Source organism: Trachemys scripta, chromosome 19 (genome assembly GCF_013100865.1).
Source record: "Trachemys scripta elegans isolate TJP31775 chromosome 19, CAS_Tse_1.0, whole genome shotgun sequence".
Classification (NCBI taxonomy): domain Eukaryota; kingdom Metazoa; phylum Chordata; order Testudines; family Emydidae; genus Trachemys; species Trachemys scripta.
The window spans coordinates 17,025,775-17,046,710 of NC_048316.1; the positions used below are offsets into that span (position 1 = coordinate 17,025,775).

A 20,936-nucleotide genomic window follows, 5' to 3' on the forward strand; every position below is an offset into this window, starting at 1 on the left:
CTTTATTTTCCTGCACCAGAGCAGCTGCTCCAGTGCAAACCCCCAGCACAGATGCGCTGCACTGGGGTAAACCGGGCTGACGTCAGCGGGAGTCGCACGGGGCCTGTTTCGCACCCCCTGCGCCAATGCAGCTCCCCAAGCACAGAACCTGCGGACAGCGAGCACGCGCCAGCCAGGAAAGCCAATGGGACGGACTAAGGTACATACTCACTAGGGCAGCCCCACCGGTATGGACCTGAGCTAACCTGGGACCTGTCCCCAGTTTGTACAAACATCTGTGGCTCCAGAATCCGGGTGCCAGGAACTAAACCGCCACCAGCTAGACACGGGAACGGCCAGACCAGATTCTGTGGAAGCTCAACACCCCCCCAAACAGCTCTGCCGAAGCCCCTAAATCTGACTCCCAGGCCCCGGCTATTCTAGGCCTAGGCTCCTCCCCAGTTCTGCCGGTGCCCTCAGTCCTGACCCGCAGCCCCCTGCCAGTCCACCCTTGGGCGCCCCCTCAGCTCCGCTGATGCCCTTCAAGCATAGGTGCCCCCCCACCCCGACTCCACCCTTTCCCCGCCCCTGCCCTGCCCCCATTCCAACTCCTTCCCCAAAGTCCCCGCCCCAACTCCACCCCCTCCCTGCCCCTATTGGACCCCTTCCCCAAATCCCCGCCCCGGCCCCGCCTCTTCCCCGAGTGCACCGCGTTCCCCCTCCTCCCCCATCCCTCCCAGTGCTTGTGCCGTGCTGGGAGCCAGAGGGAAAAAGCGGGAATGCGGTGCACCCAGAGGAGGAGGCGGAGGCGAGCTGGGGTAGGGGGGCGGGGCAGGGAGCTGCCGGTAGGTGCTAAGCACCCACCAATTTTTCCCCATGGGTGTTCCAGCCCCGGAGCACCCATGGAGTCGGCGCCTATGTCTTCAAGCATGACCTGCAGCACCCCACCACTTCTCCGCTTGCCGAGCCCCCTCCTGCTACTCCAGTCCCTGCCTGCCCCTCGCCGTAACTGCCCAATCGTCCCGAGTTCTGTGACCCATGCAGTAAAAGATCCAGCGACCCACCCAAGTCACTTCCCTAGCAGCACCTACTCAATGCCACTCGCTGGGACAGCTCCTGAGTGTATCAGAAATATAAACGAACCAGCCCATAGCAGTGCGGGCGTTATCCACCCCATTTCATAGCTGGGAACAGGCCCAGCTCCGTGACGTGCCCGAGGGGGCCAGCGGCAGAACCAGGATCCCTGGATTCCAGCCCTGTGCTCAGGAAAACTCACTGCCTCTCCCCCTGAAACCCACAGGAAAGATCCGTGCACTCCCGCTGCAGGGTCAATCCCAAAGGGCCTGAGCCGGCGCCATAGAAGACAAGGAGACGTTGCTATGGACTCGCTGGGATCCCTTCCCCTATCGGACTGAGCCGCTGGGGTACGTAACATGGCGCAGGTCTGAGTCAGACACGGGGCCTGCCCCGTGCCGTACCTTCTCCCTCTGGAGCCGATCGACATCCTCCTCGTGAGCCGCTTGCTTGTTTCTCAGCGTGACCTGGGCTTCCTGCTCTGCCTGAGCCAACTTCTGAGCCAGCAGCTCCTTGTCCCTCTCCAGCCGGATCACGTCCACCTCCCTCTGCTTGCGGACGCTGGCCAGCTCCACTGGGGGCAGAGCAAGGAGGATCCGGTCAACAGCCACAGCGTGAAGGGAGATCTGCTACCTACAGCCCTTCCCGAGGTCTGGGAGTCTCGGCAGCATGGAAGGGACGGGGACCCTGACCATCTCGCAGCCCTCACCTAGAGACTTCCAGCCACACAGCCCATTACAAAGGGGGAGGGTGTCATTCTCCCCAGCAGAAGCAGGACTAGAACTCAGGGCCCCCAGTCCTGTCTCCTACCCACTGGACCAGCCTCCTTCTCCCTCTCAATCCAGCCACAGAGCCCAGCCAATGGGGGACGGAAGGAAATGGGGGGTGGGGCAGCCAGGCTCAGGTTACCCTGCAGCATCTCCTTGGCCAGGAGCAGGTTCTGGCTGTCGGCCTCCAGCTGCTCCTTCCGGGCGTCCAGCTGAGCGAGCTGCTGCTGGATGTCAAAGAGGGTGGTCTCCAAGGCATCCTTCTCCGACCTGGGAAAGAGCGAGCAGAGTGAGTCCTCCCAATCATCAGCCCCTGCCCCTGGTCTCATGCAGAGAGAGAAAGCCACCGAGGAAGTGATGAGGAAGACCCCCCCCACTCATGGAGCAGGCCCCCGGTGTGCTAGGCGCTGGACAAAGCCGGAACAAAACGGCCTCACGGAGCTGATGATCTATGACGTGAAGCACGTTGCTTTGGGGACGGAACAGGCACGCCGTGGGTCCTGGCACATGGCAGCACCCTGGCCTCTGAGTCGGTGGGCAACCAGCCCTTCAAATCCCCATTGGGTCCCTCCAAAGAGGTGTGGAAAGCCACCCTAATGCACCTTCCTGCTGTGGGCACAGTGGTGCATTTCAGAGCGCCAGGAAGTCGCTCCCTCTGCAAACCTCTGCCCTGAGGTCAGGAAGATCCGGCAGCGAGGCCTCAGGGACCCCCGGAGAGGCCCGCACCGCTAGTCGCTCCCTGCAGATACGCAGGTGTGGGGTCGTCCGCAGGGCAGCGGCGAAGGTGCCCACTCGATCTCACACCTCCTGGCAGAGCAGGGGGCAGCTGCAGTACGGCCCAGGGGTGAAGGGCCAGCTCCGTCCCAGCCAGGGCGGTTGCCCCGGCACAGATCTGACCCCAGGCCTGGGAAGCGCACGGAGCAGAGAGAGGGCAACGAGGAGACGGGACAGGAAAGGCCGGAGCTGGGGGGAGACACTGACCTGCCTGGGGATTGCGACATGAGAGATTCCACCTGCTCCTACAGACCCAGAGCTGCCATTCGGCACGAAGCTCCGTGCTCCCCCACTCCCTGACCTGACACAACTGTTTGCAAACACTGCTCCCTGGTAACCCTCCCACACACCCACACAGGCAGCTGCCTCAGGGAGAGCTCGCTGTGCACCTGGCCCCGGAGCTCGCCACGCCTGCATCCAGCGGCTCCAGGAGCCTCTCTCGAACCTCACAGCTGGAGCAGCAAGGATGCAGCCGCCCTGCGTCCCCGCTCGCGCCCCTCGGCCTTGCTCCGGGCCCGCCTATCCAAGGGGGGTTGCCGCGGTTTCTGGACTGGTGCCAAGCAGTCGGGCCTCGTCTCCACGAGCTAAGCCCGTAGGCGGTCCCAAAGGCAGGGTGCCCATCGAGGGATCCCCATTCCCAGCACCCGTGGGGAGGGAGAGGCCAGAGGCTCCATGCGCCCAGCCGCAGGAGGGACCCTGGCCAGCCCAAACCTTACCGGAGCCCGGCGATCTCCTCCGCCAGCCCCCTGTTCTCCCGCTCCGACGCCGTCAGCTGCACCACCAGGCTGGCCTTCTCCTTCATCAGCCCCTCCTTCTCCCTGGTGGCTCGCAGCAGGGCCTCGCTGTGCCGCTCCTGCTCCCGCCGCGCCTGCCCCAGCTCCTCGCCGGCCGCGTTCCTCTGGCGGGACAGCTGCCGGGGAGGGGAGAACAGGCAGAGCTGAGCCTGGAGGGGAGGCCATGCCCTGGGCACCCAGCCCCCTACCAGAGGGAGCCAGGCTCCAGCCCCTCTTGGAGGGACCCAACTCAGCTGTTGTGTCCACCTGCCTCCCCGGCTCTCAGAGCCTCCCAGCCTGCTCCCCACCCAGCCCCCACCACCCCCCAGCCTCCTCCCCCAGCACCCCCAACTTGACCCCCAAATCCTAACACCCCCACAACTGCCAGCATCTAGCAATCACAGCCCTACATGCACCCCCCAAGCGCATGCCCTCCTGCGCCCCACCCCCCTACCTGCCCCAGCTGTTCCTGCAGCTGCACCCTCTCCTTCTGCAGGGCCAGCAGCTCCCGCTCCAGCCTCTCCCGGCTCCGCTCCCCATCCTGCAGGGAGTGCTGCAGGCCCTGCCGCTCCGCGTCCAGCTCCACCTTCTCCTGCTCCAGCCGGACCAGCTCGTCGCGGATCGAGGTCTTCTCCTGCTCCACCTCCTGTTTCTGCCCCAGCAGGGCCACCTTCTCCTCCTCCAGCTGCCAGGGGCAAGAGAGGCCGTCACCGGCCTTGGAAACAGGGGCAGCTCCTTGTTCACCCCCTGCCCATCTCCTCCTCCAGGGGCCTCACCCATAACCCCTCGATCCCTCCCCGTGGGAAGGAGCCATGGGCCAGACCGACCCTCCCTCCATCTAGGACAGACCGGGCTAGGGCACTTTCCCCCACTGAGGCGCCCCTGGAAAAGCAGAGATTCAAATCTCCCCTCAGGCTGCCTGCCAAGGTCAATGTCCCCAGCCCGGGGCCACCAGGAGGCACTGGGGCACTGAGCCCCACCGCCAAGCCCAGGGCGGCACCGACCTGGCTGACGATCCTGTTGAGTTCGATTTTATCCTGGGCCAGCCCCTCGTTCAGGGAGCTCATCTTGGACAGCGAGTCGCGCAGCGAGGCCTCCTCCGCCTTCAGCTTGCTAGCGGTCAGCTCCAGCTCGGCCCGGCCCGCCTCCGCCTGCAAACATGGGGCGGGGGGCAGAGAGATGGAACAGCCGGTCACTGCAGCAACTTGGGCAGAGGAGTTCCCGCAGAGCGCCACAGGGAGCGGAGAGCCGCCTGGCAGGGGAGGACGCGGATGGAAGCCTGGATAAGCCAGGGGGTGTGAATCCCGCTAGCCAAGCTGAGGGCTGGGACCCCTTCACCAGCCCTGGGGCAGCCCCCTACTGTCCCAGTGCGGCATGCCTAAAACAAAGCAAACGGGCTGCAAGAAACGCAGCGCCCTCCAATGGTTACAGCAGGGACGGCGTCCTGGGCACTATTCCCGGCTCTGCCACTGACTCGCTCGGTGGCCTCAGGCAAGTTCCCTTTGCCCCTCTGTGTCTCAAAGGACCTCCAAGCACGGTCTAAATATGAATCAAGGCTACGACACCTGCGAGGCCGGGACGGGTCCTTCTCCCGCTTTGAAGGAGGAAGCAGAGAAGGTCGGTGGCCTGCCCAAGAGCAGATCCGTTGTTAGCTAATTATTTGTATTACCATAGGCTCTAGGAGCCCCATGGCCGGGGCCCCTGCTGTGCTCGGCGCTTTGCAAACCCAGAACAAGATGCTCCCTCCCCCAGATTGCTGACAATCTAAGTGCAAGACAAGAGCGAGCAGGTGGATACAGACAGACAGGGAAACATCATGAAACAATGAGCCAACAGCGGGCAGCATAACAGGCAACGGAACGCAGGAATCCTGCCTTCTGGTCCTGCGCTGTAACCACTAGGCCGTGCTCCCCCTCTAGCATGGGTGCAGCACCTGCCCATCGGATCAGGTAGTTGTGAAGCACAGTTTTGTCTGCAGGCCTCAGATGAGAGGCGCTAGAGAGGGGAGCCTCCTTAGTCAAGATCTCCTGGGGGAGCTGCCTTGAAATCAGAGCTGTGGATTGGAAGTGGCAAAACGAGCGATGCTACCACAGCATTATCCATCCAGCGCATTCGTAGCAGCCGGCCCAAGAGCTACTCCTGAGCCCCCGTGTAACACCCGACCCCTCCCCCCAATCCCCTACTGCCTCTCGTGGTGCAAAGCCCTACCTTGGAAAGAGCCTCCGCCACCTCCACCTTCTCATTCTCAGACACCTCCTTCTCCAGGGTGGCTTTGTTCAGAGCCTCCTTAACAAGCATCAGCTCCTTTTTCAGACCCGATTTCTTCACTTCCAGCTGCTCCAGCTGTTTGTGGCTGCAGGGTACAGAGAGGCACTCACATACACCGCCATCGAACTGTTCCGGCAGCCGGGGACCTTGAACACCCTTAGTCACTGGCTATCCTCGCAGGAGCACAACACAGGGCCTCCGAATAGCTTGTGGAGCTAATTAGTCCAATGGGTGGAACTCTCCAGCCTGCCTTATACACGAGGTCAAGCTAGATGATCCACCCTTGGAGTCTAGGCAAGGCTTAATTTGGGCTGGGGCTTGCCAAGGCTGAGCCCCCGGCGCCTCCGGGCCTGGCGGCTCAGAGCCCCCGGCGCCTCCGGGCCTGGCGGCTCAGAGCCCCCGGCGCCTCCGGGCCTGGCGGCTCAGAGCCCCCGGCGCCTCCGGGCCTGGCGGCTCAGAGCCTCCGGGCCTGGCGGCTCAGAGCCCCCGGCGCCTCCGGGCCTGACGGCTCAGAGCCCGGCACCTCTTTTTGCCTGAAAACATTCAGGACAGAAGTGAGGTTTTTGGAAATGTTGAATGAAATGAACAGAGTCATTTCTGAATCTTTATGGCTCTGAAAAAAATGATCATTTTTTCTAGGTATAGCCAGAACACACAAACACACACTATATATGAGATTATTTGCAGCGTTGTAGCCGTGTTAACCCCAGGATATGGAAAAGATAAGGTGGGTGAGGATATCTTTTATTGGACCAACTTCTGTTGGTGAGAGAGACCAGCTTTCGAACTCCACAGAGCTCCTCTTCACTACTACGAAACAATCTGCCCCACCTCGTATTTAGCTTGTACACCAAGTACCTTTCCCAGATCTGAAGAAAAGCTCCGTGTGGCTCAAAAGTGTGTCTCTTTCGCCACCAGACGTTGGTCCAGTAAGAGAGATGACCTCACCCGCCTTGTCTCTCTGGATGCGATCAATGAGTGGTTTGCCCTCTTGTGGTGCCTTATAGAAGAACGTCTGCTTTTACCAGCCCAGCTCATCGCTCAGTGCCCTCCCTTTGCACCACCTCGCCGCCTGGAGATTAGGCTTAAACCAGCCAGGCAGAGCGTTCGGCCCAGGTGTCCGCAGTAAGAGAAGGGAAAACACCATGAACAGGGGTTGTTTTTAGACCAGCTCAGCTCAAGTGACCCATGGAGAAACTCCATCTCCCCTGGACGCCAGGCAGCCTGGGTCTGCAGGACCTCAGGGTTAGGCCCCAGGATCAGGGCTGGGATTCTGGGCATGGGCACTAGCAGGGCTTGCCTTGGGGTGCTAAGGGGAGGAAGGCCTGGCACGTCGGAGCACCGGGCTAGGGTGCTGGTCACTGGAGGGGGGTGGCTACCGAGGAGCCTCTGCGTCTAGCTTGGTCTTTCCTCCACACCTGCCCCGCACCCCCCAAGCCGGCCACTCTCCCCACACCAACCCGCGTTCAATCTCCTTCTGCGCCCGCTCCTTGTCCTTCGCGATGTCCTCCTTCTCGTCCTCCAGGTGATCTCGCTGCCGCTGCAGGTCGCTGTTGGCCAGCTGCAGCCTCTCGCTCTCCTGCCGCAGGGCCTCCACGTGCTGCTGCAGGGCCTGCAGGCTTCGCTCCAGGTTGCTCTTCTCGCTGACAGACGGGCACAGACAGACAGATTTCTGGGGGCTGAACAAAAATCAACCCTCCCCACATTCCAGGGCACTTGCTCTGTGGTGCAGAGCCTCAGAGCGGCTCTGCTCCCAGGATGCCAGCAGGGCAGAAATGCCCACGTGACGCCCATCCTACGCTGGGGCACAGGGGATGGGACGGGGGGAGCGCCCATGGAAGTACCTGCCCAGCAGGTCAGCCGAGGAGCGGAAGCGGCTGGCATCCCGCACGGCGTCGTCCTTGGCCCGCAAGGAGCAGTCGACGTCGTCCTTCAGCTGCAAGATCTTCTGCTCCAGGGAGCGGCGCTCGTGATCTCTCTCCGCCAGCTGCTTCTTCAGGGAGCCCACCAGCTCCTGGATGGCTTCGTACTTGCTGCGGATGTCCTAGCAGAAACCCCAAGGAGTCAGCTTCTCTCCCTCTACGGCACTGCCCCCCCACCCCGGTGCACCCTCTGCCACCGGGGCTCCCTGCATGGCTGACCACACTCCACGCCCTATGGCCAACCATCTCCCATGGGAATCCCACCCTCCCCAGAATCCTATTCCCTGCCAGGCACGAAAATCTCCCCGGGGTTCCCAGCCCAGCATCTACTCCGTCAGGCTCCTTCATCAGCAGAGCAACCCTGTTCCCTTCCCCCTCCCCTGGTGGGCACCAGCAGCCCCACAGAAATGCAACCCCAAGAGCTATAACCCCACAGATGGCCCCATCCCAGGCAGCCTCGCAGAGCTGGGGAGCAGGAGTACGTCTGGGTGCCCAGCCATGAAGGAATCCCATGGCCACGTGCTCTGGGAGGCCCCGTCCCCTCACCTGCACCTGCAGCTGCCTCTTCTGCAAGGCGGAGTGCACCACGGCCAGCGTGGAGTCGGAGAAGGCCGGCGAGAGGCTGCGCCGGGGCGAGGAGCTGCGCCGGGGGGAGGAGCGCCGGAGCGGGGACGGGGTGCGAAGGCTGGAGGAGAGGCCCCGCAGGCTGAATGCCGTGGCGTCGCTGTCCGAAACGTCCGTCGTTCGCTCCGTGCCCGTGAGGTGGATGGCGCTGTCGGCGTCGGACAGGACGGCCTGCAGAGGAGAGACAACGGCGAGCCACTGGGTACAGGCACAAGATGGCCAAACCGGTCTCTAGGCTCCCATCGCCATACACACCGCTAGCCGGGGGCTAGGCCGCCAGCCTCCAGAGGGCGAAGCAGCCATCACGCAAAGCCCGACAGGAGCAGGGCACCATTGTTCCAACAAATTGGTTTTTTTATCCATAGCTTTTGGGGCCCAGAGCTCCCCACCGGCTTCGGGGTGAATTCAACCACTAGCTTCAGAAAATGTACAAAGAGTCCGAACGTTTCCTGCCGACCATTTCGAAAAGTTTGGTTTTGACTTTTTTTGTTAAACTGTCGAAACTTTGAAGTTGAAACAAGGGAAACCCCCGCCCCGAAACTGAATGTAAAAAAAAAAATCATTTTGAGTCGACTCAAAACGTCTTGGGTGCATTCAAAACGTTTTATTTTTGTAGTTTTTCGACAAACTGCGAAGAGCTTTTTGGTTTGGTTTGAATTGAACCAGATTTTTCCTCTGGATTTTTCAGTTCAGCCCCTGATGACTCCGAGAAAACGGCTTGTTCTTGAGGGGGCTGCCCCTCCGTCCAGGCGATCCATTCGCTGCCCTGCCCATCAGCTGGGCGATAGCCCGCGCCTCTCCCTGAGCTTTCCCCCCAGGTCAGACTGGCAGTGAGTTGGGGGGGTTCACCTTCCTCTGCAACCTGTGGGTGCAGGTCACTTGCCGGGATTAGCTGAGTACATCTCACTTGATCAATTTCCCGCCATTGCAGGAGCCTCCGGCATTGGTGCACCGGGGTCCCTCCCGTTCTCTGCCTGTGGCACAGAACAGTCTAGTCTCCCGTGGGCTGTGAAACCTTGGTCTTATTTCGGCTGCTGGGTTTACTGTACGGGTGCTGGCGGCTGAGCGATACAGGAGATCGGGTTAGGTCAGGGGCGGGCAAACTTTTTGGCCTGAGGGCCCCATCGGGTTTCCAAAATTGTATGGAGGGCTGGTTAGGGGAGGCTGTGCCTCCCAAAACAGCCAGGCGTGGCCCAGCCAATGCCCCCTATCAGATCCCCCCCAACGGCCCCCCCAGGACTGCTGCCCCATCCACACATACCCCACTCCCTGTCCCCTGACCACCCCTGGACTCCCCGCCCCTGACTGCCCCCCACCACCCCATCCAACCCCTCTTCTCATTCCTGACTGCCCCCCCTGGAACTCCTGCCCCATCCAACCACCCCTTCTCCCTGACCACCCCCAGAACCCCTGCCCCTGACTGCCACCCCCATCCAAACCCCCCTCCTTCCTGACTGCCCCCCCCAGGACCCCTGCCCCCATTCAACCCCCCTGTTCCCTGCCCTCTGACCGCCCCGACCCCTATCCACATGCCCACCCCCTGACCACCACCCCGAATTCCCCTGCCCTGTATCCAACCCCCCCTGCTCCCTGCCCCCTTACCACGCTGCCTGGAGCACCAGTGGCTGGCGGCGCTACAGCCACGCTGCCCAGAGCGCCAGGACAGGCAGCCGCGCCCCCCGGCTGGAGCCAGCCGCACCACCGCACAGCACAGAGACCGGGTCAGGCCGCGCGCCGGCGGCGCAGTGAACTGAGGCTGCGGGGGAAGGGGCATAGCGGGGGAGGGGCCAGGGGCGAGCCTCCCTGGCCAGGAGCTCAGGGGCTGGGCAGGAAGGTCCCATGGGCTGGATGTGGCCCACAGGCCGTAGTTTGCCCACCTCTGGGCTAGGTGATTGGGTGATTCCTTCTGACTGTAAACTCTGTGACTCTGTAACTGCTCACAAGTGAGAGAACCTGCTCTCTGGGATATCCCACCTTGCTCACGGGACCCGCGCACCCTGTACCTGAGCAAGGTCTCGCAGCGTCTGCTGGAGCAGCTCCGACTCCGTCCGCAAGGCCTCGATCTCCTCGGCCTCCAGCGCTGCCTGCTCCTGCGCCCGCGCGGCCTCCTGAAAGCAGAGACGCGTCATCAGCCACGTCCGCTCGATGGCTCGTTTCTGGCTCCAGCTCTCAGCCGTGCTCATAAGGCCCCTCAGCTGGGAAGGGCAGGCTGACTGCCAGTGAGCCCTTCCCCGGAGCACAGGCACCAGAGCGGATGGCTCTGCCGAGGATCAATCGCTGTTTCAGGTGCTCCCGTCTCCTCCGGGAACCAGCCAAGTCACACTGAGTCTCTCACCAGAGTTTCCAGCTTCTGGGTCAGCGTCTCGATCGTCTTCTCCTTCTCCGAGTTCTGGGCTTTCAAGCGTTCCATGGTGGCCGTCGTCTCAGCGATTCTGGAGCAAGGGAGGGGGGCCGGTCAGGGCGAGCAGAAGAACGGCCAGGGGCGCGTTCTATACGGCACAGGGCCAGAGCCCAACAGACATGGGCCAGGTCAAGCGTTCGGAGATCCCTGGTGCCCCAGCCGTGCTAGAGAGAGGGTTACCGCTCCACGTTTGGTCCAGGGACTGAGACGCTTCTCTCAGCCCTGGAGCACATGGCCATTTCCTCTCCACTGTCACACTAACATCCTCCACATACACCATGTCCCCTCCCCACAGCGCCGAGCTTGCCCAGCTGATGTCTAGTAAGAGGCGGTGGGAGACCAGGCCACACCCCATGTCCTGGGCCTGGCACCTGGGGACCCAAAGGAATGGCTCTGCGGGGAGCCTCTGATCGGCTGGAACCAGGAACCACGTTAGTCTCCAGCAGTGATGCTCAGACTCCGGCTCCGGAGCCACGAGTGGGTCGTTAACGTGTCTCCTGCGGCTCTTTGCCGCCCGCGCTATTAAAACACCGCAGGATATGATTATTGACCTATGCTATTAACCAATCAGGAGGCTTTTCCGATGTTATTAACCAATCGTAGTTGATAAAATCACAACACTGGGTCAGAATAACCAAGAATAGATAAACAGTAAATGAAACACTGAGCCACGACTGGGGCTCTTTTGGGTAATGCCAAGCGCTAATTTGGCTCCTGGAAAATCCGAGGTCGCCACCCTGACCCAGGCCTGCAGGAGATTTGAACTGGCCACCACCATGTTCTGAGACCACTGCACTAACCCCCTGAGCTACAGAGCCAGGCCCCAGGTTGCCTCACCCATTGAGGTCTGAGTATCGCCACTCTACAGGATTCAGCCTGCAGGGAGGTGGGAAGTTAAGGCTCCAGGATGGTCGTAACACGGGGCAGACGGGCCCCCTCTGCCCTTCCTTCCACGAGCAGGATATGCTCAGCCCAGAGCCCCAGGATCTCCAAGGTTGCTGGTGGGGCAGCGCTCCCTGATTCCCACCCGGTGCCTCTCCCGGCCCGGTGAGCTCCAAGCTTCAGGGCCTGGGACACTGGCCCCGATCGGGGGCATCCGTACCTGGTGCCGAGCTCCGCTTTCTCCATGTCACACCTGACCTGCAGCTGGATCATGTCGCGCACCTTGTCCTTCAGCTGCTCCTCCAGCTGGGCCTGCAGCAGAGCCTGCTTCTCCAGCGCCGCGCCGGCGCTGCTCTCCGACAGACGCAGGTTGCTGCTCAGGTTCAGGCAGGCGGCGTGGATGGTGCGGCTGGACCTGGACAGCGCGTTGTTCAGCTCCGACAGGTCCCTGCACCGGAGTCCCAAAGAGAGGGGCGTTTCCGGGGGCCCGAGCACCCCGAGGAGCCCACGCTGCTGGATCTACAGAACCCCACGCCCCATCACCTGCAGGGATCTTCTTCCAAGGGGGATCTAAACCCACGGGGGCCCGAGTGTTCAGAACCTGCACACCCCCCCCAGGGAGAAGGTCATTACAGGCCCCCAGGCAGGACACGCAGAGAAGCAGCCGAACGTGGCTCCCAGGGCTGGCGAACGTGTTTGTCTGGGTGGTGCAGAGGAGATTGGGAGGGCTGTTCTGTACGCAGGTTGTTCTCACAGGGATCCTGGAGGAGGCGCTGTACACCACGTGGGGCTGGGCAGCTTTCCCAGCTCCTTCTGCTTTTGGGAGAAAAAGAGCCCAGCAACCGCCCGCCCCCTGCCCCCACTCCCCTCCTGACCTCTCGCTCATGGTCTTCAGCTCACTGAAGTGGCGCCGGAAGCCCACCACCTGCCTCCAGAGGGTCAGCAGCCGGCTGTGCTCGTTGCTGAAGTAGGTGTTGAAAGACTGGGAGGGGAGAGGAGAGGAGAAGCAGTGACAGCCGGATCCCCCTCCCCAGGCACACACCCCCCCCAGGGCAGCCAAGGGCCTGGCCAGCGCACCCCGGGGAAGCACAGGGCACAGCAACGCACTCGCTGCCTGGCTGGATACAGAGCACCTGGCTTTGATCCCCCATAACGCCCCACAAGCCCTGCTCCAGGGGGCGCCCTGCACTGCTCTCGCTATCCCGAAACGCCGGCGCCGCTGACCTCAATGGCAGCTCCAGGCAGGACTCTTAGCAACAGCTACGTTTATACAGAGCTTTTGATGCGGCAGGACCCCCTCCCCCCACCAAAGGGCTTGACCCAGCTATGCACCACTGAAATGCAGCCACCTCTGGGGCGACGCAGTGACCGCTGGCATGGAAAGGCCCAGAGCAGAGAGACTTGGCTCCCACTGAGGGTAAAAGGAAGTTGCAGGGGAGGGGACGAACCACCTCTCCAGGGACTGGGGCAAGGGAGGTGTCCTATGGCCGGCTCCCAGCAACGTACTGCGCGGCCTACAGCCAAGGCGCTGCCTCTCTGGGCCAGCGTGAGCCACCCTGGCAGCATGTGTGCAGATCCATCTGTGCCCAGCAGGACAGTGCCCACGGGACGGGCATGCACCAGGGAGAATGACGCATGCCAAGCAGGGCATCTCTCCGGCCCTAACCTCCTCCTCTCGCCTCCACTCCACCTCCCGCTGCTCCAGCTCGTTGCGAGCTTTGGTCCAGTCGGTCGTCAGCTTCCGGATGTCCTCGCTGAGGGCCTGGTTGGCGGTGTTGGCCTGGTCCAGCTGCTCCCGCAGCATGGCGTTGACCTGGGCCAGGCTGGCGCTCCTGGAGACGGGGACCCAGCGAGAGCATCAGCACCGACCGAGAGAGCAGGGGCTGAGAAGGAAAAGAAGGGCCCGCGCACAGGTGGGAAGGGACCGACTCTGGCATGGGGCAAAGGGCCCAACGTGGAGGATGGGCCCTGGTATCGCAGCTGTGAGACACCAAACAACACATATCCAAACACTTCCTTCAGAATAAGACAATCACTGCCCAAGTCGAGCGCCTTCCAGCCAAGCGCCTCCTGGCCCTTTCCAGACCTTAACTGACCCCAACATTAACTGACCCCATTGTCAATAAGGGAGCTACAGGGATCCATTCACCCAGCTGCACACAACAGGAAGCAAAAAAAGAGCCCATCCAATCCAATTTGCAGAGGAGATTTGGGGAAGCCCAACGTAATAACCTGCGAGGGAATTTGGCCGCGAGGCTGAAGTGAACACCCTGACTCATCCAAAGCACCAGGGGACCAATAGTGAGCACTAGCACTCAGGACAGCTTCACGCTGCAAAATACACGACACTTGCAAAGCGCAGCTGCTAGGGGTTAGTAGTGCAGTACTCGGAGGGGCGGGGAACGCCAGCGACACCACTGCCTACAGTAACCAGGCGTCCTAGGAGGTCACCTCTCCAAATATGAACCCAGCCCGACCCTGGTTAGCCTGGGAAGCGGGACAGGATCACAACCCCGTGGCTCGGCTGCAGGGAAATGCTGGGCCTACGTGCAGGCGATGCCAGGAGCCCAGACTCCAATGGTAGATTCCTGGCATAGCCCAGGCTCCAAGGAAGGTGCCCTCTCGTTCTCCCGGCCCAGCATGAAGCCCAGCCAGGCAGAAGGTGCAATAGAGGCCCAGAAGCATGGGGCTCCGAGGATGCAGCTGCCCAGACCCACCTGAGCCCCAGGCGGAGCCCCGTGGACAGGACCCCTCCCACCACCGCCCCTGACACACCTTTGCTGCTCCTCCTCCAGCCGGATGAGCGCATTCTCCAGGTCGTTGCTGTGCTCTTCATCCTGGCGCAGGCGCGAGTCCGTCATGTCCAGCCGGCTCTGGGGGAGGGAGCGGGCAGTGGCTGCTTAGGAGGGGGCCGGGGGCCCTGGAGAACCAGGCCGTCCCTTTGGCCATGGGATGGAGAAAGGCAGCGCCCCCCAAACACCACCCCAGCCCTGCCGGGGCCCCCCTCCACGGGTCGGTCAGGCCTGGTGCAGTCTGGGCTCCCATCTATCCGAGCAGGAACCGGCCTGGGCTGGGGGGACAGGCTCATTCCAGCAGGTCCAATCAAGCAGGAACACAAGAGGCTCTGCCCACCATGACGGAGTCCCTGAGCCAGCCGGCCCCCCCCGCAGGTGGGCAGAAAACAACGGCGGGTGTAACCCACCCCCACGCCGCCCGGTGCCGTCCCCGGTAGTGGAGGCTGGACCATAGAGAGGCTGTTACAGGCTTGGCTCGGAGCTGGGCCTTTCGGCTCAGGCAGCCACTGCTCTTACTGTTAGCTCAAGAAGTCGCCGGTTCAATCCGGCTGACAAGGACCCACCCAGGGACACTGTTTCACTAGTGGGCGTGGGGTCCATCCGGCTTTTCGCTGGCAACACTCACCGTGAGTCTCTGCTGCTCCAGCTCGGTTGATTTCTCCAGCAGCTGCTGTTCCACCTCCCCGCACTTCTTCTTGTACTGGAGAACCTGCGGGAACGCCACAGCTCAGAGCCCGCTGCCAGCCCGGCTCCGCGGACGCACGGCAGGACAAGGAAAACACAACCACAGAGCTGGCCGGCCCTGCCACACCCACAGTGCCCTGCAAGGCCCCTCACTCCCGAAATCCTAACCACCATCAGCCGACCCCGGTGGCAGGCCCCTTCCACCCCACCTAAGTCGCTAGTTTGGTAGGGCCACAGCGCCAAGTCCCTGCAAGCGGAGTGGGGGGGGGGGGGGCCAGACTGGTCTCCCTACCCCATAAGCTGAGAATCTTCAGCTATGTCCAGCAGGGCCTTATCTCTGCCACAGCTAACCCCTTCTCCTTCCCCTAATGCCCCACCACCCTCCATCCGCTGGAGAGCCCTCGGCGACGGAGCAGCTCTTTGAGGAGAGACTAGTCCAGGACTCCAGGGAGGACTGACTCGCCTCGAGGCCGCTGCACTGAGCCCCCGGCCATTTTGGGGGCCGGGGGCACCTTTCCTTCCAGCCCAGGCCCTGCCCGCTCTGCGTGGACATTACAGATCCCAGAGCACTTCGCCAGTTTTGCTCAGATATCCTTAGCCAAAATATTCCATGCCATGCCGGGTTGGCGGCCACTCCCCCGCCCCCCAGAGGTGGCTGCACATGGGTGTCGTATATACCCAGCAAAAGCCGCAGCCTCCAAACCCCAGCTGTGCAAATTCCAGAGTGTCCGAACACCGATGCTCAGAACGACCCTGCCCCGCTCAAAGCTAGTCCCTCGAGGGGTTTATTCACAGAGTCAGAAACCGCGTTTTAAACGGCCCTCAGAGTCTGACACCCAACAGTGCTTGTGGGGGAGGGAGCTGAGTGGGCAGACAAGCTTGGCGAATGCAGATGGGGCCTTTTCTGCACCGGCCTCAGGGTTCCTTGCCCTGGGTCAAGCAACCCCTTCCTTTCCTTCAAGCCACCCTAAGAAGTAATTCCTTCCCCTGCACCCCACAAGCCTCTAGGTACCTGTCACAGCAAGAGTACAGCCCCTAGTGGCTAGTCTCAGAGATCGTGCCTCCCTGGGCACATCTACACGGCCATCAGGAGAGGTGAGGGCAGCATGTGTAGACGTGCCCAAGCTGGCTTGGATCCCACTAGATCAGTGGCTCTCGACCTATTTACCATTGTAGGCTCCATATGCAGCTCTCTCTGTTAGGTGGGCCTCCACACAATCTATATCAGTAGTGCTCAAACTTTTGTCCTGGTGACCCCTTTCACATGGGAAGTGTGACCCCCCCCCATACATTAAAAACACTTTTTCTATATTTAACACTATTATAAATGCTTGAGGCAAAGCGGGGTTTGGGGTGGAGACTGACAGCTCATGACCCCCCATGGAATACCCTTGTGACCCCCTGAGGGGTCCCGACCCCCAGTTTGAGAACCCCTGGTCTATCGACTCCCTGTATGGCCCGGAGGATGTCACATGAGCCGCAGCTGTGCGCTGATTGGGCGGGTTGAGAACCAATGTGCGAATCACGGCTTGCTCAAGGAGCCGTGGCAGCGAAGCCGGGGCCACCTGGGCTAGTCCTAGGTAGATGAAAGCTAGCTCAGGTGTGCCTGCTCGAGCTGCAGCCCCCCCCCCCCCCCCCGGTGGCAGTGCTGACATCCGCCCAGAGCCTTCCCGCCAGCAGACCCCGGCCTGCCCAGCGCAGGACACGCACCTTCGCCTGCAGCTTCTGCACGAGCTGCGCCTGCCGCTGCTGGCCCTCCTGGTAGGCCTGGAGCTTGCGTTTGTAGGCGGCCTGCTCCTCCTCCAGGCGGCGCCGCAGCTCGATGTTCTGCTGGGCCAGGCCTTTGTTCTCCAGCGACTCCCGCTCTCGCTCCCCGGTCTCCAGGCGCAGGGCCTGCTCCAGCTGAGCCCGGAGAGATGGGGAAAACGGGTCACTGCAGACGCGCCTTCCAACCGGCCTCCTGCGCACGCCATCTGGCCCCGCGAGCCATCCCTTTCCCAGGTCCCATTTGGCCCCCAACCGAATCCAGGGCTTCCCCTCGGAGCCACAGTGCGCAGCGTCTTTGAGTTCGTGCGCTGAAGAAACCTGCCCCCAGGCCAGGGATTACAGGGACATTATTTGCACTTGTTGCATTGCAATAGCACCTATGGGTGCAACAGCACCATCGTGGACCAGCACCCTGCACAAACCCAGACCACACGCGCAGCCCCTGCCCTGAAGAACTTGCAATCGAAGCAAATATCCGGCAGCTGAGGCAGAGACACAGAGCTACAAAAAAACTAATAGGAACAGAAAGGGTCAGCGATATATTTCAATGAAAACAAGCTACGTTTGCACAGAAGGGCCCCGGGACCCTTCCTTTTCGGTCGCCTCTGCACAGCCTCCCTGATCCGACTGCACAGGAAATCTGACCAAGGAGAGTTCCTGAGCTGGGAAGGAATCTCGCACTCAACAGCCTTCAGGCTAGAGCAGAAGGCCTGGAAAGTGAAACTGACCAGTCTAGCCTCACCTTCCCCAGCTAAGCGCAAAAGATCAAAGCAGCCATTCAACCACGGACAGAGCTCTTAGGACCAGAGTATTTATCCTCCACCACGGGTGTGAGCTTTGGGGTGCCCACTGGGGTCAGGTATAAATATTGTTTCTCTGCAGCAGAGGCCTCTCCGAGTCACATCACATTCTGATGGCGCTGTAGGGGTCAGCCTTCTTGCCCCAAACCCGGCTGATCCTCACGCCACCCGGCCTGCTCCGCACAGAGGGGCGAAGACACTTTGCTGCAGCTCTGATTAGTCACCCTGACTGACGGGTCTCCACCACCCCCAGCCTCCCACATGCCTTGAAAGCAGTCCCCTGCCTGCGGCTAGGTCTGCACCTATTGCTGGAGTCGGAGATACCCGTGCCTTCTTATCTGTAGATGCTACTGTAATAGAGAACCCAGCCGAGATCAGAGTCCCGTCGTGCTAAGCACTGATCACACGTTTAGTACAGTCTCTGCCCTCTTGAGCCTCAATAGATCAGACAGAAAAGGTGGGAGGGGAAACTGAGGCACAGAGCGGCAAAATGATTTGCCTAAGGTATCACAGGCAGATCAGTGGCAGCATCAGAACCCAGGTCTCCTGACTCCTAGGCAAATGCCCTATCCACTAGGCCACACAGCCTCTCTAAATCCTTGATTTCCCTTCATCTTATCTAAGAGAAGAGACTCAATGTATTACAGAGCGGGTCCACTTCTGCTCCACGGCGGCCAACAGAACAGAGGCCATCCCAGGCCAACCCGAGCTCCTTACCATTTGGTTCCTCCGCCTCAGCTCCATCTCTTCCACGCGCGTGGTGCCCAACCCCCGACAGCTCCAGCGGATGGCTTGCTCCAGCTTCCGCAGCAAAAGACATTGCGAGATCAGCGCTTGGGGCCACTCCACATACACAGCGCAGAGCCCGGGCGCCACAGGGGCTGCATGCTGCTAACCGGGCATGCTCTTCCCTGGCTGCCAACAAGAAGAGAGCCCCGCGGCATGCACAGCAAACCCTCCCACGCGCGAGAACACGGCAACGCAAACCATGCACCGAACCCCTGGCTGGGTGAGAAAAAAGTCACCGCCCTGTGATCCCCAGCAAAAGGCGAACAGAGTTCTGAGAGCAAAGACAGCAACTCGGCGAGGACCGACATCTGCATGCAAATTTAAGATCCCAGGGGACTTGGCAATTAAATGTTGTGCTTACAAAGAAGACTGCAAAAAAGATCACCTATACATAGCCAGCCTCCCGGGCTGCCAAAGCCTGGAAGGATAAACAGCAGCAGTGCTGCTTAGCTGGTGGGGGGGGGGCCCTTCGGGGCAGCCGTTGTGAAGGCTAGGAAAGGGGTCTGGAATCTGTAGCAAGTGGCACACAGGGCACTTCGCACCAGGGCAACATCACGTCTTGCATGATATGGGCAGGCAGATTCCTGGTCTAATATCATCTGCGTTATCACATGACCCGAGTCAGAAACCCGGCTGGAGTGAACAAGACTCCACCTGTCTGCGCAGGGCTGGGGGGAAAGTTACCGAGCTAGTGGCGAGAGGACACGCCAGTAACACCAGTTCCCACTGCTGGGCACAGGCCCCCGGGGAGCTGCGTAAGCACAAGAGGACGTGGGACTGGCCGACCACTGAGAAACGTAACTTCTGGAGACTTTATGCCACATTAACAAGCATTAAAAATACCTGTCGCACATTCTAACAGGGGCAGGAAAAACTAGATCATCTATTTGGGGGGGTTCGTTAATTTATTTGCTGCGCAAGATAAAAGTCTCTCCCGTACATGCACACAGACCTCAGGCAGGGAGCTCCCACCCAGGAGCCATCCAACCGCCAATGGGGATTCCTAGTATACAGCAACGGTGACAGGACACGTAAGCCACGGAGCTTTCCCTGGGGATGTTACACACGAGCCCATGCTGGGTCGGGGTTTGGTTCCTTCCATGAACGTAAAAATGGGGCCAGGCTGCTCTGATGAGGCGGAGGGAGCTGGGAACCTTAAGGTGTGAGTTACGAGCTACCATGCTCAAAGCTCAGCTGTGTCTCACGAGGGGCACAGGGGCCCAGGAGACGGGGGGCTCTCGCTCCTATCCAGTCAGAGGACGGACCATCTACGAGCAGCATCTGTAGGAACTCAGGGCCTGATCCATGCTGAAATCAATGGAAGCCTTTCCACCGAGTTCAGCGGGGTTTGGATTAGACCCCTCCCAGGGCCAGAGTGGGTGTTAACTTGGCACAAGTCATCCCGTTCTGTAGAACTTTGCGGGTTACGGGTTTGGCTCCCGCTCCGTCCTGGGGAGGAGAATCCTGCCTTTGCAGGGATGTCGAGTGGGACATTCAGCCAGGAGGCAGCTGGTCCAAGCCCCTCGTCAGTTACTCCAATCAGAGAGGGGTTCGGCAGCGTGGTGAGCCGTGCACCCCAACTGGCCAGGGGGAGTGGGGAGGTCTGGAATATTTTGAGGCACCCAGGGTCACAGAGGTGCGCTCGCTACCCATCTGCTGTATAGGTTTCATGCCTTTCCAGCCAGCAACAGCCTTCCGCTGCAGGATACCCACGTCAGCATTGGTCACCGGGTCCGTCCCCCTCAGGCGCAAGCTCTCCTCTAGCTGCGGCGGGGAGGCAGGTGGAGAGACAGAAAACAGACAGCATGAACACAGACCCCCGGGAGGAGCCAGCCCGGCCCGGTGCCCACAACCGCACACAAAGCAGGGAGGGGAAGCACCAGATCTCCCCAGGAACGGTCCAGCCGAGCTGCAGGGAGAAGGCGCGATGGAGAACCCTAGGAAAGAGGGGGAGAGAAGGAAGAGACGGGGGCAGACGGGGGCCTTAAGAAAAGCTGGGGGAGGACTTTGGCTAATTTGGATGCGCAGCAGAATTTAACCCTCCCCAGCCCAGCCCCTGCAGCCCTGGGTGAGCCCAGCGCAGACAGCTGCCATCTCCAGGAGCCCCTCAGGCCAGATGCAAAGAGCCCATCCACCGGCGTTTAGTCACCCGGGGAATCCAGCTGGATCGTTGTTAAATGGGCAGTAGACTCATTGGGTGCGTTTTTAGGGTTCGTTTAAGTCAGGTCCCAACAGCTGATTCGACAGAGCCTGCGCCAGCTTCGCCCGTGCGGCTCTGCCAGCGCGGTGCAGTCCTGGGCTCCCCTCATCCGGCTCTGGCAACGTGCTTCAGTTGTCACCTGCAGCCTCCTCCGATATTTCCAGTCCTACACGTTCCCCCACAGCTCACCCGGTGCCCCGCAACCCTGCTCCGCCCCCCCCCCGCTACCCCTCCCCTCGAATCCCCCCTCAGCTCACCCGGTGCCCCGCAACCCTGCTCTGCTCCCCCTCCCCCCGGTACCCCAGCCCTGGGATCCCCCCTCAGCTCAGCCAGTGCCCCTCAACCCTGCTCTGCTCCCCCTCCCCCCGGTACCTCAGCCCTGGGATCCCCCCTCAGTTCAGCCAGTGCCCCTCAACCCTGCTCTGCTCCCCCCCCAA

At 61.2% G+C, this 20,936-nt stretch overlaps 1 protein-coding gene across 1 annotated transcript in view; it reads right to left on the reverse strand.

The window, feature by feature from the left end:
* The window catches only part of CROCC (ciliary rootlet coiled-coil, rootletin), a gene marked incomplete in the record, with an annotated part of 61,912 nt that overhangs the window by 25,751 nt on the left and 15,225 nt on the right, over positions 1–20,936 (reverse strand). The window contains 16 exon segments of the mRNA XM_034753255.1: positions 1,963–2,090; positions 3,311–3,504; positions 3,822–4,052; positions 4,372–4,518; positions 5,576–5,720; positions 7,096–7,278; positions 7,480–7,679; positions 8,104–8,352; positions 10,185–10,289; positions 10,517–10,613; positions 11,685–11,912; positions 12,340–12,446; positions 13,131–13,296; positions 14,240–14,337; positions 14,885–14,968; positions 16,654–16,845. Of these exon segments, the coding sequence (XP_034609146.1) occupies positions 1,963–2,090; positions 3,311–3,504; positions 3,822–4,052; positions 4,372–4,518; positions 5,576–5,720; positions 7,096–7,278; positions 7,480–7,679; positions 8,104–8,352; positions 10,185–10,289; positions 10,517–10,613; positions 11,685–11,912; positions 12,340–12,446; positions 13,131–13,296; positions 14,240–14,337; positions 14,885–14,968; positions 16,654–16,845 (2,554 nt within the window).